This window comes from Gallus gallus, chromosome 2, assembly GCF_016699485.2.
Source record: "Gallus gallus isolate bGalGal1 chromosome 2, bGalGal1.mat.broiler.GRCg7b, whole genome shotgun sequence".
Lineage (NCBI taxonomy): Eukaryota > Metazoa > Chordata > Aves > Galliformes > Phasianidae > Gallus > Gallus gallus.
Genome location: NC_052533.1, coordinates 43,675,296 through 43,690,568, shown reverse-complemented (window position 1 = coordinate 43,690,568; position 15,273 = coordinate 43,675,296). Strand labels below are relative to the sequence as shown.

The window sequence follows — 15,273 nt, the reverse complement described above, 5'->3', positions numbered from 1 at the left end:
TGAAGCAGGAAAGAGCTTATCTATAAGTACAGCAGTTGAGCAGACTCAAGAGGAAATTATACCTCTATGCTGAAAAATAAGCCATTTAAAGACGATACACAAATAGCAGTAGCTTAGGTCTAACTAGATACAGAATCAACAGAGGAATAAAGAAAAGGAAGTAACACGGCAAAAGAAGGAAACTGGAAAATAATTTCAATGATCGCACACATATGAGCAAGGTTCAACTACATTTATCAAGGATGAAGAAGCAAAAACCTGAAGGAGAATTTTATCCACATACCTAGGGAACAAGGGCTGTTTCCAAGTCTACGTGCTACAAGTGTTGTCTGAAAAGTGATTCGTCGCCCAGTGTGCAGTAATCAATAATCACACACTCAGGAGAGACACTCCTTATTTATCTCAGGATTGCACAAGGCTGGTGCTCGGGTGGTTTCCCACGAATCAAGCACACACGTGAAACTCTCCACACAGTATTTATACACAAAAGTTGCAAAGTTAATCCTTTTCCAGTCCTTTCTCCTCACAATGACTGGTTATTTTTCATACAGTTGTAAGGATTCACAGATCTAGGGTTTTCTTGCCAAGTTGGCAGTATCCTGATCAATTAATTTTCCCTTCAAGGCCTACTGGTATTGAAAAGACCCTGACTAAGGAAACTAAGTAATTATTCTTCTGGTATCTAATACAATGGTAGCTCAGTCTACCAGCTTTGGGATGGATGGCCCTGGTTAAGGATATTAAGTGTCTATTCTTCTGATACCTAACACAAATGTAGCTCAGTTTGTTTAGAATTAGCCTTCAACACAAGCATCTGTAAGGTTCGCACGGATGTAAACAGAATGCCCACTGATGACATCCAGAGCAACACCAGAGTTACCGTGCCCACAGGCACAGAGATAAAAGAAGCAAACCTATGAGACAGTATGAGGACTCAGAAATACTCAACCATCAGCTGAACTCCTGTCGTAAGCGAGAAAGGGTCAAGCCATACTCCAGGCTTAAAGGCTGACTGCGCCTCCACAGAGCTGGCAGACATGTGTGAGGTTACCTGTAACTGAGATGCATGGAGGAAGAAACATGGAGATCTAAGAACACTTAGAAAGGCAGCGCAGAACAGGAAATATTCTCCTAATGGTGCCTTTAAGGAGTGAAAAAAAAAAAAAGAAGAAGAAACAGCCACAAAGGAAGATAACTGGGACGCTGTCTCACATTTGCAAAGGCACACCGCTACAAATAAGACGGGAATAAGTAACTGCGCTGGCAGGTCAAGGAGAACAAACATTAGCACTGTTAATTATTGCCCAGCTAAAAGGGAAAGTTCAGGAACTTGTTGATAATAGAGAGAAGTACCAAACAGTATCTGCAGACAGAACAAGAGATGAAAACACTTCTGTACAAGCAGAAGGAAAGCATGGGTGGGAGTTAAAAGATGCGGAGCAGAGCAAGAAGTGCCAGAATGACCATGAAAGTGAGATGAAGTCACTTGGGCAAACATGTAAGAGGACAGAAGCTTTGGTGTGAGACAAATGGGAGACACAGAGAGACTGTGAGGAAAAAGAAGAAGGGATAAAGATGCTGTTTTCTCTGCAAGCAACTGCTGAAGCTCACGGACAACAAAAGAAAAATGAAAGTTCTAATCACATACACACACAAAGTCACCTGGAATAACAAGCAATGAACTCTCAGGCCCCAAAGGGGGGTTTTTTAGTTAGAAATAAATGAGTAATGAGAGGAACCCGACAAAAAAATTACTTGTGCCACAGTCAACCTGGATTTCTCTTGCATTGCTCATTGAGAGGGTGGAGGAGACTGGCCCCAGAGAGAAGCATGGGAGAAGGCTATTCATAAAGATTTATAAAGATATCCATTTATCTGCTTCTATTCTGTTTGGGAGTCTGTGGGAGATTTTTGCTTTTTTTTTTTTTTTCACCTACATTGAGTTTTGTGTTCCTTAAGAATCTATTTTACCTCTTTAAAAAGCAACAGACAAAAACAAAACAAAAACTGAGATGAAGATAAAAACTGAGATGAGATAAAAACTGACATTTATACTGCTCTACTTCACCACACGAGCCCGCAAAGGCTTCACCTTTTCCTCTTTTATCATTAATGCTGCCCATCTCAAAATCTGCTACAAAAGTAATGACTGTCCTGTTCCAGTACACACACAGCTCTTTCCACTCTCCAGTCTACCACGGCTGCTCTGAAAGCAATGCCTCCTATTTAATTATGTTTTATTGTAGAGCTCTTTGTTGCCGTTTCCACGGAAATAAATAGGAGGCATTACTTACGGAGCAACACACATATTCCATTAATTCCAAATAAGGTGGCAACTGTCACACTATACAAAAATGTTGTATTGGAAAAATGTATCTAAAAAGCACGGTGCAGTGTTTCTTATTAATATAGGCTTCAATTTATTGTAATGGTAGTTAACACCGGTGATCCAATATTCAAATAAGGAAACACCTTATTGCCTAATTCCATTTACTCTTGCCAAAAATAAACTCTGGAAAGGACATTACATAAAAAGGTATTACTTCATTATTTCCACCTTAGAGACTTCTGAAAGATTTGTGAATTGTCAGTTTTGAGCATTTGTTCATTTGCCTCTTCAAGGTATTAAAAAAAAATTACTACCACCAAATGCAAGTTGAAGACATTGTTACTATATCAATCCATACAGAAGTTCATTAAATCTGAGCTAAGAGTGAGAATTACTTCTTTTCCTATTGAGTCAAACAATAGCACTAAAGCCTTACATGCTGGTGTCATTATGGAATGACTATGGAACAAGAAAGCATACACAGTTCGAGGAATTGTTAACATGAAATCACACCTTTAAGATGGAAATCCATGTCCCACCAGCTTTTACAAAGCAACTGCACAATTTCATCAGAAAACAATAATCCTGTAGGATGGTCTCTTGTGAGGATTTCTATTATTTTCAGTGTATCACTGACTCCTTCAGTGATGTATTTACCAGAACTGGTAAAATGGATAGGATTCCTGATATAATGTACATACAAATCTGAGCTCCAGAGAGTCCATCTATAGAAGAGAAATAAGCTGTCTATGCCTCATTTTGTCTTAAAATAGATATTCAAAACAGGTTGGCTGAGCTGCAGCTGCCCATCAGTCTACTGAATACAAATGGAATCACAGGCAGATGACTCTGGCATCAACAAATGCATGGTGAGAAAATGAAACACCGAGAGACAGGCATCTCGTAAGACACCACGTGCTCTTTGAAGAACCTGGTTTCTGCTATGCTTTTAAAATGTCTTTTGTCACCCACCACCATCAGAATACCTTACTCCATCAACAGGAAATACTGATGTTATTTCAAATCCAAATTAAAATACCAATACCAAAGGCCAAAGAGCTTCCACTGCACCTCTCAAATCCTCTACTACTCTCTCACACATTCAACTGGGAGAAGACAGCCAAAAGCCATGAAATTCCATTAAACCTGAGACTGACACTCACCTAAGAGGCTGAGATAGGACTGACAGCACTATCACTCCATCCACTTCAGAAGGAACATTGCAATTAAAAACAAAAACAAAGCAGCATTATGCCTTACCCACAGAAGAGATTTCTCCCTGTCAGACATCCAACCCTGCTGCCTCAGAGAGGTGCTCTCTCCCAAATGGCACGTGCTCTGGCTGACTTTCTGTAGGAGATCTTGGCTCCCGGAAGATAAGTGCTGGGTGGGGGCTCAGCGCTCACATGAGAACTTGCCTGCCCAGAATCAGACCAACCACCGTGGTGCTGGAGGCCCTGATCCCACAAGGTATTGCAGTGCTTGCCCAATACCTGTTGCGTATCCCATTGCTGTGGAACTCCCACGGCTTCTCCAGAGCAGCGCACACCTTACGACCAAGTTAATGAGAAAAGGAGCTCTTAGCTCAGTTATTCAGACACGTCAAACTTCTGCATAACAACACTTAGACCAGACAGATAGAAGATCATAAAAAGAATGATGAAAAGAAGGCCTTCTGTCTTTAACCTGGAAAAAAGCTACTGTTTTTACTGACAGTACAACTGTCACATTTCTTAAGCTTCCAAAAGCAGGCCAACCCAGTCTGTTACATCACAGAGATTAATCAGATGCTACAGTATTTACTAGGGTTAAACTGAGAGGATAAAAGTTACATAATGGATTCAGTCCTACTAAAAGTAGTCAGACCTTTCAAATAAATATGCCCCTTTGCTCTTTGACTCCCTGAATACCTGGACAGGAATAATCATTGAAACAGTGAAATTCAAGCTTAACAACCTTCTGACACTGTACTCACCTCAGAAATCCAGAACATAGACACAAACGGAACGATGTGCCACCCACAAGACCACAAGAACCCAATCACATTTTGTCACACATCTTTACTATACCTGTCCCCTCTCTGTACTACATACATACAATCCACAACCCCCCAGAGCTACACTCCTTACTGTTCTTGCTTCATTGTGAGCTTGGGTTCGCCTCATTTAAGCCCTGCTTCCCGACCAGAATAAAATCTAAATACAATGACTGCCTTCCCAAAGGCTGCATGCTGTTTTACAGGTTACCACCACGTGCCACTGATGAAAAATCTTGATTTTTTCACCCTACACAGTGCAATTTTGGGTGCTCCTCATCTTCCTCACATGCATTTATCTGGAATCTGATAAAAAATATTAAGTAGTCCGATAAAAAACTAATCACCCAGGTGAAAAGCAGAGAGATCACAATGGGCTCAGAAGATCACCTTCAGAACAGTTTGTAATTTTTTCAGTCCCAGAAGTAAACCTCCCCCAGCTTTAAGAAGTCACGTCACAAATGTCTTTCATAGAGAAACAGCCTGAGAGAAAACACATACTGCCTATTAATATGTTAACTATACAGATATTCCATTACACTGGCACTGCAGAAAAATACAAAGCCTTAAACCACAAACCAATACAGAATCTTACGTTATGCACATACAAATCCAGCCCAATTATGATACATACAGCAAGCATTTCAAATATTTCTCCCCTTGCCCAAGGAGCTCTCGTTCAGTGCCTACATTCCTCTGCCACTCCCTTAGAAATAGAGAAAGCCTTACAGCAGTCTCTTGCAGTATGCTCAGAAGAGATGCTGAGGTGTAACAGTGATGCAGGCATCTCTGCCACACCGAGGTGCTGCCTTTTACAAGGTACTTCATTTTTCAAACATTTGATAACAATGCTCCAGTCCTACAAGCTTCAGATTCTGCACCAAGAAATAAGGAAGAGGAAAAAAAAAGATTTACCATCTGTGCATTCTTCATAATACCAGTCCAGTTCGTAGTAATCTGCTTCAATAAATTTCTGCATAGTCAGTATCCTTCAGCAACAGACAAGACTGCACTTCGCTGCTAAGGTCAAGTGAAACGCAGCCATGCCTTCCTGCCTGTGCAGAACGGCACATCACAAGGCAGCTCCTGGGAAGCCAGAAACGAGCTGCACATCTTCAATGAGGCTGCAACTAAACTATGGGTGGGGGAGGATAGGGTGTAATTTGGGGGGGAGGGGCGGGGGGAGAAATAGAGAGAGAGAGATATCTAGAAGGATGCAGAAGGGAGATTTCTCAAGCAGATGCCCTGGCGGCTGCTGTAATAAAGCAGCTCTGCACAGGAGCCTCGGCTGGGTGTTACCGAGCTCGCCCTATCAAGAGGCGGATACGCTGACGTGGGGGCACACACCACCGCCCGGATGTCTCTAACCCATCCCTCCCCAGGCTCCACATCCCCTTCAGCCTAACGAGTTGCCATGGAGATGAGCCGGCTCCAGAAGAGATGAGGAGATGCAGAGAATGCATTTTGCCGCTTCTGGCTTTGCAGACTAGATGTGGCCCTCCATGCTGGAAATGAAAATCCTTCCGCAGAAAGAGGATCCGATTCTCTGCTTACTGCTCGCTGAACAGCATCCTGCCATCGTAATTCACTGGGTCCATGCTGTACATTAATAATGAAAAGCCAGTCCATTACTACTCTCTCCCACCGGTACTGATAAAAGCCCGCCTTCCCCATGGAAAATGAAACATTATTGCTTCGTTACAATACTCTGGGCTGATACAGTTGAATGCCTCGTGCACGCTGTTACTGCAAGAAGTGGCACAAAAATGAAGGAGTTAGAAAAATGGCAGAGCAGCACATGTCTTCTTGCTATAAAGCTCATCTGCTTCTGCCTTTTGCGTTCGCCATGAACTACTGACCCCTCTATTTTAGGAATCTAAGCTGAAATCAAAGGGTTTGGATGAATTTTCACCACTCTTTCTAAAAGTACATAAGGTCTTCAAGCAGGATAGTGTGATGTTTGTGCTCAACAATGAGGAAATGAAAGAAAAGACTTTCCTTATGCATCACCTAACGCGTTTAAGTTAATAAGAGAGAACCCAAGGATATGTTGCCCTAAATCATCATCAGCAAGCACAGCCATCCAAAAAGCATGCCTGAATCTGCACAGGTACAGATGCCAAGGGATTTAGATCCATTTTGCTTTCCTCTTAAATCATTTCTTTCTAAGCAACTATATTACTCTGTGAACAGCGGTAGAATCACTGGGACAGACTGAGTTGCAATACATGTTGATAACACAAGGTAAGCCATGCTGGTGTCTGGCCTTGGAATTGCTTGTCCAAGCAGAGACTCCGTTCATCCACAGGAACAATCACGAACAGACAAGGGAAACCTGGACAACGCATCCTTCAGCTGCCCTGCCAAGCTCAGCTTTTTCCAGCTTTGAAGACAGTCCGACACAGATGCAATTTCCACTCTTGGCACTTCTCAAAGGACTTACCCTGCCCGTTCTTGAGCCTAGAAGTATTTATAGCATCTTCAACATCCTGTTGCAAGGATCCACATATCTACTATTTATGATACATGTAACTATCACCTTTTGATTTCAAATTCACTCTTACTGAATCTTATGCTTCCAGCTCTGGATATCGTAGAACCGTACAACAGCTGGGTTTGGAAGGGACACCTTAAAGACCATCTGGATCCAATCTGCCCAGGGCCTCATCCAACCTTGCCTTGAGCGCCTCCAGGGATGGGGCATCCACAGCTTCTTCTATGGATCGCCGTGCCACGGCTTCACCACTCTGAGTGAACTGAACATTCATTTTCTCTCTCCTTTCTAACCCATTCATTGCAGGTTTCTATTAAATTCCCCTCATTCATGTATATTCTAGACTGTTACTGCTTATTTGACTCCTTGACTGTCACAACTTACCTTCACTGTTAAAAAACAGAATTAAAATAAGGAACAGTCAAGCAATACAGAGGCAAATACGTAAGCTGCTAATACAAAAATGACCATATTAGTAATTCAGTTTTACACATGTAAGTAATTATCACTACAGTAACTTCAAGCTTGAAGATTATCACATTCTTTTACATATTGTGTGCTGAATCACAGACTCAGATATTTGTTCACATACATCATCAGCAGCTAACAGCAATGAATTATGTTATTCACCCATCTCCAAAGTTCCAGTCTAGGGCCAAACTCAAAGACAGCTTTGAGTGCAAGTACATTATTTCACTAGAAAACAAATGTGTTTCTCAGTCTGAAAATAAATAAATATATCTGTAGGAGAATAAGATATAATAATAATAAGACAATAAGGTAGCCTCTTTGGCAACGTGCACAGGATTCTAACTAGTCCCGGTGAGGATTTAGTCCAGTTTTGGGATCCTCAGTAGGAGGAGACAGATGAACTCTCTGTAGTTTGTCCAAGAACATTAAGGGACTGAAGCATTTTTCATTTGAGGAGAGGCTGAGGCAGCTGCGCTGCTCAGCTTGGAGAAGAGGATGCTCAGGAGGATCTCAACAATGTCTATAAGTACCTGAGCAAAGGGTGTAAAGATGAATCCAGGCTCTTTTCAGACATGGGCCTGAGCAATCTACTCTTGGCTGCTCTGCCGGAGCACGAGTTGGACCAAGTGGCTTCAGAGGTCTGTGTCAACCTCAGCCATGTTATCATTCTGTAGTTCACATGCCTTTGATTTCTTACTTTCTTCGTTGTATTTTCACAAACTAAGAATCTTTGAACCTTTTTCATGACTGAAAATACTTACTTTTAACTTTCTAAATAGTCTACTGTGAATTTCAAAGCATCAAAGACACTGAAGTGTCAGAGCTTCTTTGCAAATACAGCTCTACCTCACATCTGTGAGATTTTCCTGGGTGGAGCACTCCAGGAAATAATTTACTCAAACCCATGAGTTTGAGTAACTTTACTCCTATGGCCCTGTACTTCATCCTCCCTCCTACACTCCTCAATCAGAGGACCAGCCAGGCTGCAGACAATGAGATCTAACATCTGTAATCTAGATAACGCTGATGGACAGCTGAGCTGGTGTGATACCTGAGCAAAGTCAGCCATGCTGCTCTAGGTTGGAAGCATTGCCATTCTTGAGAGGCTATCTCCAAACAAAGAAGCAGAGCATTAATCAAGTCATTTACTGGCACCTTGCCCCCAAGCTGTTGCCTTCAGCTCCTGCCACTCCATACCAACCAGAAGCCAGGAAATCATCATGCTCCAGTAGCTTCCAGCCTTACAATAGGAAAGGCACAAAAATCATTATTTCCCAGCAGATGCTACTCCAGAGATTATTTCTGCCCTCCTGAAATCAAGATGCACACTAAGAGATAACAAGGCTCTGAAAAATAAAACCTGCTTTCATTTTGACAGGGATTGTATTATTTTTGGCTTCATACTGCTGATGAGATTTTTTTACATTCCACACTCCATACTGACGAGACAGCAACAAAATAAGTGGACATTAATTTCAGATTAGTAAATAACAAAGGGTTATACATAAATAACTAACAGCATTTAGACATGCAAAGGTCACACACATCTCTCTAAAAAAATAATTAACATTGTGAATACTGTGAGCAATTTTGCCAGATGTGATCAACCTGCCCTCACGTTGGGCATGCCATCTTGAAATAGAGGAATGAAGAGGTGCTCCAACTCTATCTCAGCCCTGCAGTTTCAGTTCCGTATGTTCACAAGGTGAGAGCTGGATTTGCTGTTAAGTGCAGTTAAGGCTATGCTGTTAAAACACTGTCAGAGCAAAATAAAGGTTTCTGTGGCAACATTAACTCAATTGCTCTGCACATAAGCAATTTGTTCCACTCGTATTATTTTTGTCTAAAAGGTAATTTAAGGTTGGTAATGCTATTAAATCTGCATTTAACATATAAAGAGTGGATGCTGGCTACCAGATCAGAATTGCTGAAAGGAGTCTCTCCTTTCTATTTCCTGACAATTTAAACAAAGGAAATCTTTTTAAACATGCTGGAATTTTCTTGTCACTTCTCCTTCCTCCCTGTCTCAACACACACACTTCATTGAGAGAGGACAAAAGTAGTTCTCGGTGGGATGCGGTTTTTGGTGATGGTTATTGTTGTTGCTGTTTCTTTCTTTGGTTTTGGTGGTGGGTTTTGCCTGTTTTCAGTTTTATTGGTATTATTCTGCAGAGATAACTGAAAACACACTGGTATAATCTGGAAAGGCATTATCTTTCTGTGGAGAAAACCAATTGTGCAGTCAAATGATTTCAGAAGTACTCAAGAGACGTGGAAAGATGGTGTGATCTTCCCAGCCCGAAGACAGAAACCCCAGACAGAATACTGCAAATCCAGGTATCCACATGCAAGCAGCCCTTCAACTACATAAGAAATTGTAGCTGTAGGAGGGGCGGGCTGGAAGGGCTGATGGGTTGGAAATGAAAGTATGACCATGTCAGTAAAGCAGCAGCATAGCAGCAGAAACATCTTTCAATTTCTGTAGCCCAGTTTTACTTCATATAGATACGTGTATCAGTCTTTATGTAAGAAATATCTACCAGAACAGTATGATTTTCTGGTGGATTGCTTCTATTAACATTAAACCTCCCTGGATTCAAACCTCTGTATTGTAACACTGCATTTGACTGAAGTATTACCAGGATAATTGCCTAACACTTATCAGACAATTGAGCTTAGGAAAGATTCCAGATACTATATTTGTGATTACAAGCAATGACATTTTTCATATTCTGAATCCATATATGGCTATTAACATTCATTTGGTCTTCCCTTCCAGCTACCACATTATGCCATTTTTCCGTGTTTAGTTTAAACAAAACAAAGAAACTTATTTGTTCTCCACACAGCAAAATATACAGACTAATAAAGAATTCTGGTAGCCAACGTTGACAAGCTAAATAGACTGAGTACTCATGTTTGCAGTTGCAAAGGAGTATATTTAGGCAGAAAATCTGGGCTGCCAAGTTCACGAGCTCTCTTCTTCCTTCCCTGTTGCTGTACTGAATCTATGCCATAGGATCAACACTGAATTGAACTGCCCAAATTAACCAACCAGGTCATAAAAAAAAATACAAATCCTTTTCTTTCTTTCAAGAGAATATTTGACAAAGATAATTTCAACTACCCAGCTTACAAACACTGTCTCTCAAGAAACCTGTAGCAGCACACCCAAGACGGTGGACAACTATGTTGCTAGGGAGCAAAGAAGCCTAAGTCATCTCTGCTGGCAAAGAAAGCAAATAATATGTTTACTTCAGACCTCACCATTGATCATGCCTACCCATGCTTAGTCATTCCCAGCCTTCTTATTCAAACCTTTCCCAATTCTGGGAAGATCTTGTGAAATGAACATGTTAGATGCATCAGGCTGTACTCACGGTAGATAAAATAGTGTATTAGCTCCCATTTATTTACCTCTGGGACACATCTCTTTTCTTGGTTCTAGCATCAAATTAGGTCCCGATAACTGCACACTACATCCTCTCATTATTTTCCAGAGCCACCAGCACACAGGATAAAGGTACCCATCCCACTAACATCAGCTGGAGTCCTTTCTGCCAGAGGAACTGCTGTACAACTCACCGTTACGCAATGCATATTGCTTCTAATCAGGCTCTGCCACAGTAGTTCATTTGCAAGTTGGTGTTTTTCCACTTTCTTTCTTTTTTAAGTTATTAAAGAGCATTAAAAAGGAAAACAGAGATACTTAAAAGTACAACTGATTTTCAAGGACAGGCTGGCATATTGCTATTTCTGAATTTACTGAAGTGAACTGTTATTTGGATTTCACCTTCTAAAATAACAGAGCAAGAGTAATCCCATGACTGCAGGTGCAGTAATAATGAACAATTCTGCAGCTTAGGATAATGGTGTCTTCCAGCGTAGTATTTTCCTTAAGCAAGAAGTCACAGTGGCCTGCTTCACCTGGAAAGAGTGGAACCAGAACACTTTGGTACACCCTGTACCAGCAGCTTCCAGAATCAGTATTTAAAATAAATGAGTACTTCAGATTTGATCACTTTAGTCAAAATGTAATTATTGTCCAAGGCTTCAAAATGGTACAAGTACTTTCTATACACGGGACAGAGCTTAGGGACACCTCTTTCCCTCCAAACACCGTAAGGGTCCAACAACCTCACCTAGTACAGACAAGATCTCTGCTTCATAGGAATCTTTTAAGTATTCTCCCACTGAAACAAGACAATTTAATGTGAGACAGGAGCAGACAGATTAAGTTACTTACGGACAAAAACTGATTTTCCACATGATAGGATTATTTCTCCCCTCTCCCTGAAAAGGACCAAGGTAAACTTTTTTACTTTCTGTAGTATGTTTGGTGATTCCTGGATGATTCCTGAAGATAATACACTTGCATCTGTATGAAATCAAAATTTATGTTGTCTTCAGACAGATATAACAGAGAAGAGGAGGCTCAGGGGAGACCTTATTGCTCTCTACAACTACCTGAAGGGAGGTTGTAGTGAGCTGGGGGTCAGCCTCTTCTCTCTTGTAACCAGTGATAGGACTAGAGGGAATGGCTTCAAGCTGCACCAGGAAAGGTTCAAGCTGGACGTTAGGAAATACTGCTTCTCTGAAAGGGTGGTCAGGCACTGCAATGGGCTGCCAGGGAGGTGGTGGAGTCACCGACCCTGGAGGTGTTCAAGGAATGTTTGAACGCTGTGTTGAGGGATGTGGTTTAGTGAGAACTATTGGTGATGGGAGGATGGTTGGACTGGGTGATCCTGTGGGTCTTTTCCAACCTTGGTGATTCTATGATTCTATATCTGCCAAACTGTTTTCATTATTCATTAAGGTATCATTGGCCATGCTTATACTGTGAGACCATGATAGCAAGACCTAACCACTTCCATAAGATGCCACTTCTTGAAAGAGTACTCAAACGTATATAAACCTATGAAGAATAAGTAAAGGTCTTTTTCTGCAAGACTGCTTTCCAGCTGGTCAGACAGCACGTCCTGTTGCCTGGAGCTGTTCCTCTGCAGGTGCAGAATATGGCACTTCCCTTTGCTGGACTGCATGAGGCTCTTCTGGACCCCATTGCTCCCGCTTGTCAAGGTCCTCCTGAATGGCAGCACATCCTTCAGCCATTCTTCAGATTCTGTGTCTTTTATCCTCTCTGATGCTACTACCTTCCCCTTAACGTCACCACTTGGTGACACAGCCCCTTTAGCAAAGGGCACAAACCTGCAGGGAAAAAGGCCATTGCTCCCAAGGCTCCAGGAGAGGCCCCAGGCACCCCCTGCACCACTGCAGTCACCACTAACAGTGAGTGGGGATTACATGAGGCCTTGTCTAAAATCTTAACAACAGCACCATCACAGAAATAAAGTCACTAGATGCATTAACAATTGAGAAAAATAGATGAAGAGTGGGAAAAACAGATAATCGCTTTTTTTCTTGCCTTGGAACATCCCCAAATATTAAGAAGCAAATATCTACTTAAATCAAGCTTAAGAATTTGCCTGTCTAGCTTTATGAAGAGAAGGGGCAACATGGATGCTATGAATCCTACCTTGTTAGATGTCCAAAAAGACTGCAAGGGCTTATCAAAATGCACACACAAAAACCCAGTGCTAAGATGATAACTATTGTCCATTTTTCCTACAGTCAACAGAGTTTTGCAAGATGCAGACTCGATTAATACATCGAACTGCAACAAGGAAACAGAATCCAAATGCTAAAAATTTGAGTGCTCAGCAAGCAGCCAGAAAATGCACAAAAACTGTATTTGAAAATACTAACCAAGCTGAAACCTTTAAGGCAGATAATGAATAATCTTCAGGAAGATCTCTTTGTGGAGTCTGGAAGTACTGAAGTGTATTCTCTCAATCCTATTGAATTTAACCAGCCCTAGAACACTGGCACTGATTGCCACCATCACCATATGCATAAACACATTCAACACCCTCCAAAATCTCATGGCTTTTTTTTTACTTTAATGGGTCAGATCTTGACTCAGCTCAAACCATATGTCATTAGAAAACTAGGTCAAACAAGTTCAGGGGACTGAAGAATGAAAAAGTCTGTATTAAAGCACATATCACTGGCATAAAGCACTCAAGTAACCATTATATAAGTGAAGCAGAAGTACTTATCCTTTACAGACCTCTACATGACAAGTCCTGCTAATCTGGTAATGTGTCAAACTAGTTTAATTCCAAGTTTCCCATTAAACACAAGCTGCAGAAGACATTTTTCTTCTATGCTACTGAAAACCCTCCCATACCATAGTGACCTCTTTCGTCTATGTTTCCACTGAAGCTCTCCCTCCTCCCTTCAGATTTGTGCTTCTAGTACCTTCTTAGACATTTTTAAGGAGAAGTTATGGAATATAAGAATACATGGCATTTTTTGAATATCAAGAAAGAGCAGGTGGTACTCTAGGAGCCCTTCACAGTTCAATACATTATGCCATCATGGTCTATTAAAGATGGATAAACAAGCCCAAGGAGACCTAAAGAAACGACCAACAAAGATCAAGGACCAAATGGAGACATCCATTAAGACAGTGGTCCTATTAAAAGCACTGCCACTCTTTTCAGTTCACAGTCTAGAAAAGACAATTTCTCCCTTCACTCAAAATGATGGACTATTTTCCTAAGTACAAGTGTTTCTTTGTGATACGTTTCCTACTGTAAAATAGAAACAGCACAGATGTAATGGCATCTCCTCTCCCTCTATCCCCCAAAACACAATTCAGTGACATCAGGACTGGTATGGGTGAGCATTAATTGCTACTAATCTGCTTCTTAACTGAATGAAAACGTATCTGTATACTTTGAAAGCTTGGTAGTACGTTACTCCAAACACCCACCAACTCTTCAGAAAAGCTCCATCACTTCATTGCTTCTACTTCAAAGGACAGCAAGGCAGCTGCTAGTTACGCTATGAGCTGAATCACTCTTGGAAGTAGCATTTCTCATACATCCTCTCCTGGGAGCAAATGCAAACACAGATGAACTCGAACTAGAGAATACTGTCGCTACAAGTGATTTAAGTTCATTCACTGATAATGGTCTTTGGAGACATCAGAATTTATCAAAACAACCGCACCATTTCTCTTATTAAATATATTATTCAGAAATGAAAAAATCAGGGTCAAATAAGTATTAAGTATCATAAGTTTCCTAGTAACAAGCCTGTTCTATGGAAAAGGCAAATACTGGCTGGATAATGAGAATGAATTACAGAACATACTACAGATATGTCAAAAATCTACGTGCATGTACCTAGTAAAAGTAGTACTATAATTCATATATAAATGAGATTCTAAACAGCAAGTAATTTTTTTATTTTTATTTTTTGGAAGTACAGTTCTCAGAGACAGATAGTCTATGGAGAACTTAAGGGCACTTTGTAAGGCTTAACCACAAAAGCATTTAAGGAACTACTTTCATCTTGAGTAGAGATTTAAAATTCTGTCGTTACATATCAAAGTTCTTTCAAAAGGATAACTACAAACCCAACTGTACATCAATACGTGCATATTATGTATATATATACACACACACCTGTGTGTATCATAATATATATATGCTCACATAATACATCTGTATTCATCCCGCTTTTCTACTTCTACGGGTCTCAAAGTATTTTTAAGTAATCCAGTATTGAGGTGTAAAGGTTCAGACATCCATCTTGTTCAAAACTCACAAACTGAGTCAAGACAGAGATAGAGACATGGATCAGAACCAAGACAGAGCTTAAAGAGTCACTGAGTATGGTGACTGACCACAGCTGTGTTCAAAGCCTGCAGCTGGAATAAGGCAAAAAAGCTGCTCTCAATTACTGCCAAAACAAATAAAAAAGGTAAATGACACCACGGTCAAACAAGAAACACTTTGCTATCATTTATAGCTAGTGGAAAAACAGAAGTGCTCCCTTTGCCTAATTCCAATAGTTCACTGTAGGTATCTGAAC

General features: G+C 40.9%; 1 protein-coding gene across 11 annotated transcripts in view; it reads right to left on the bottom strand.

The window, feature by feature from the left end:
- TRAK1 (trafficking kinesin protein 1) overlaps nt 1-15,273 on the bottom strand; it is a 131,077-nt gene that overhangs the window by 49,238 nt on the left and 66,566 nt on the right. For 2 of the 11 annotated variants that reach the window (XM_004939471.5, XM_004939479.5), the window contains exon 1: nt 5,280-5,631. The exons of 7 other annotated variants lie outside the window; for them this stretch is intronic. In XM_004939471.5, coding sequence (XP_004939528.2) covers nt 5,280-5,343 — 64 coding nt within the window. In that variant the 5' untranslated portion in view covers nt 5,344-5,631. Of the gene's footprint in view, nt 1-283; nt 3,654-5,279; nt 5,632-15,273 lie in introns of those variants that run through there. 2 more of the 11 variants (XM_040696041.2, XM_046938179.1) reach the window with 2 other exon arrangements.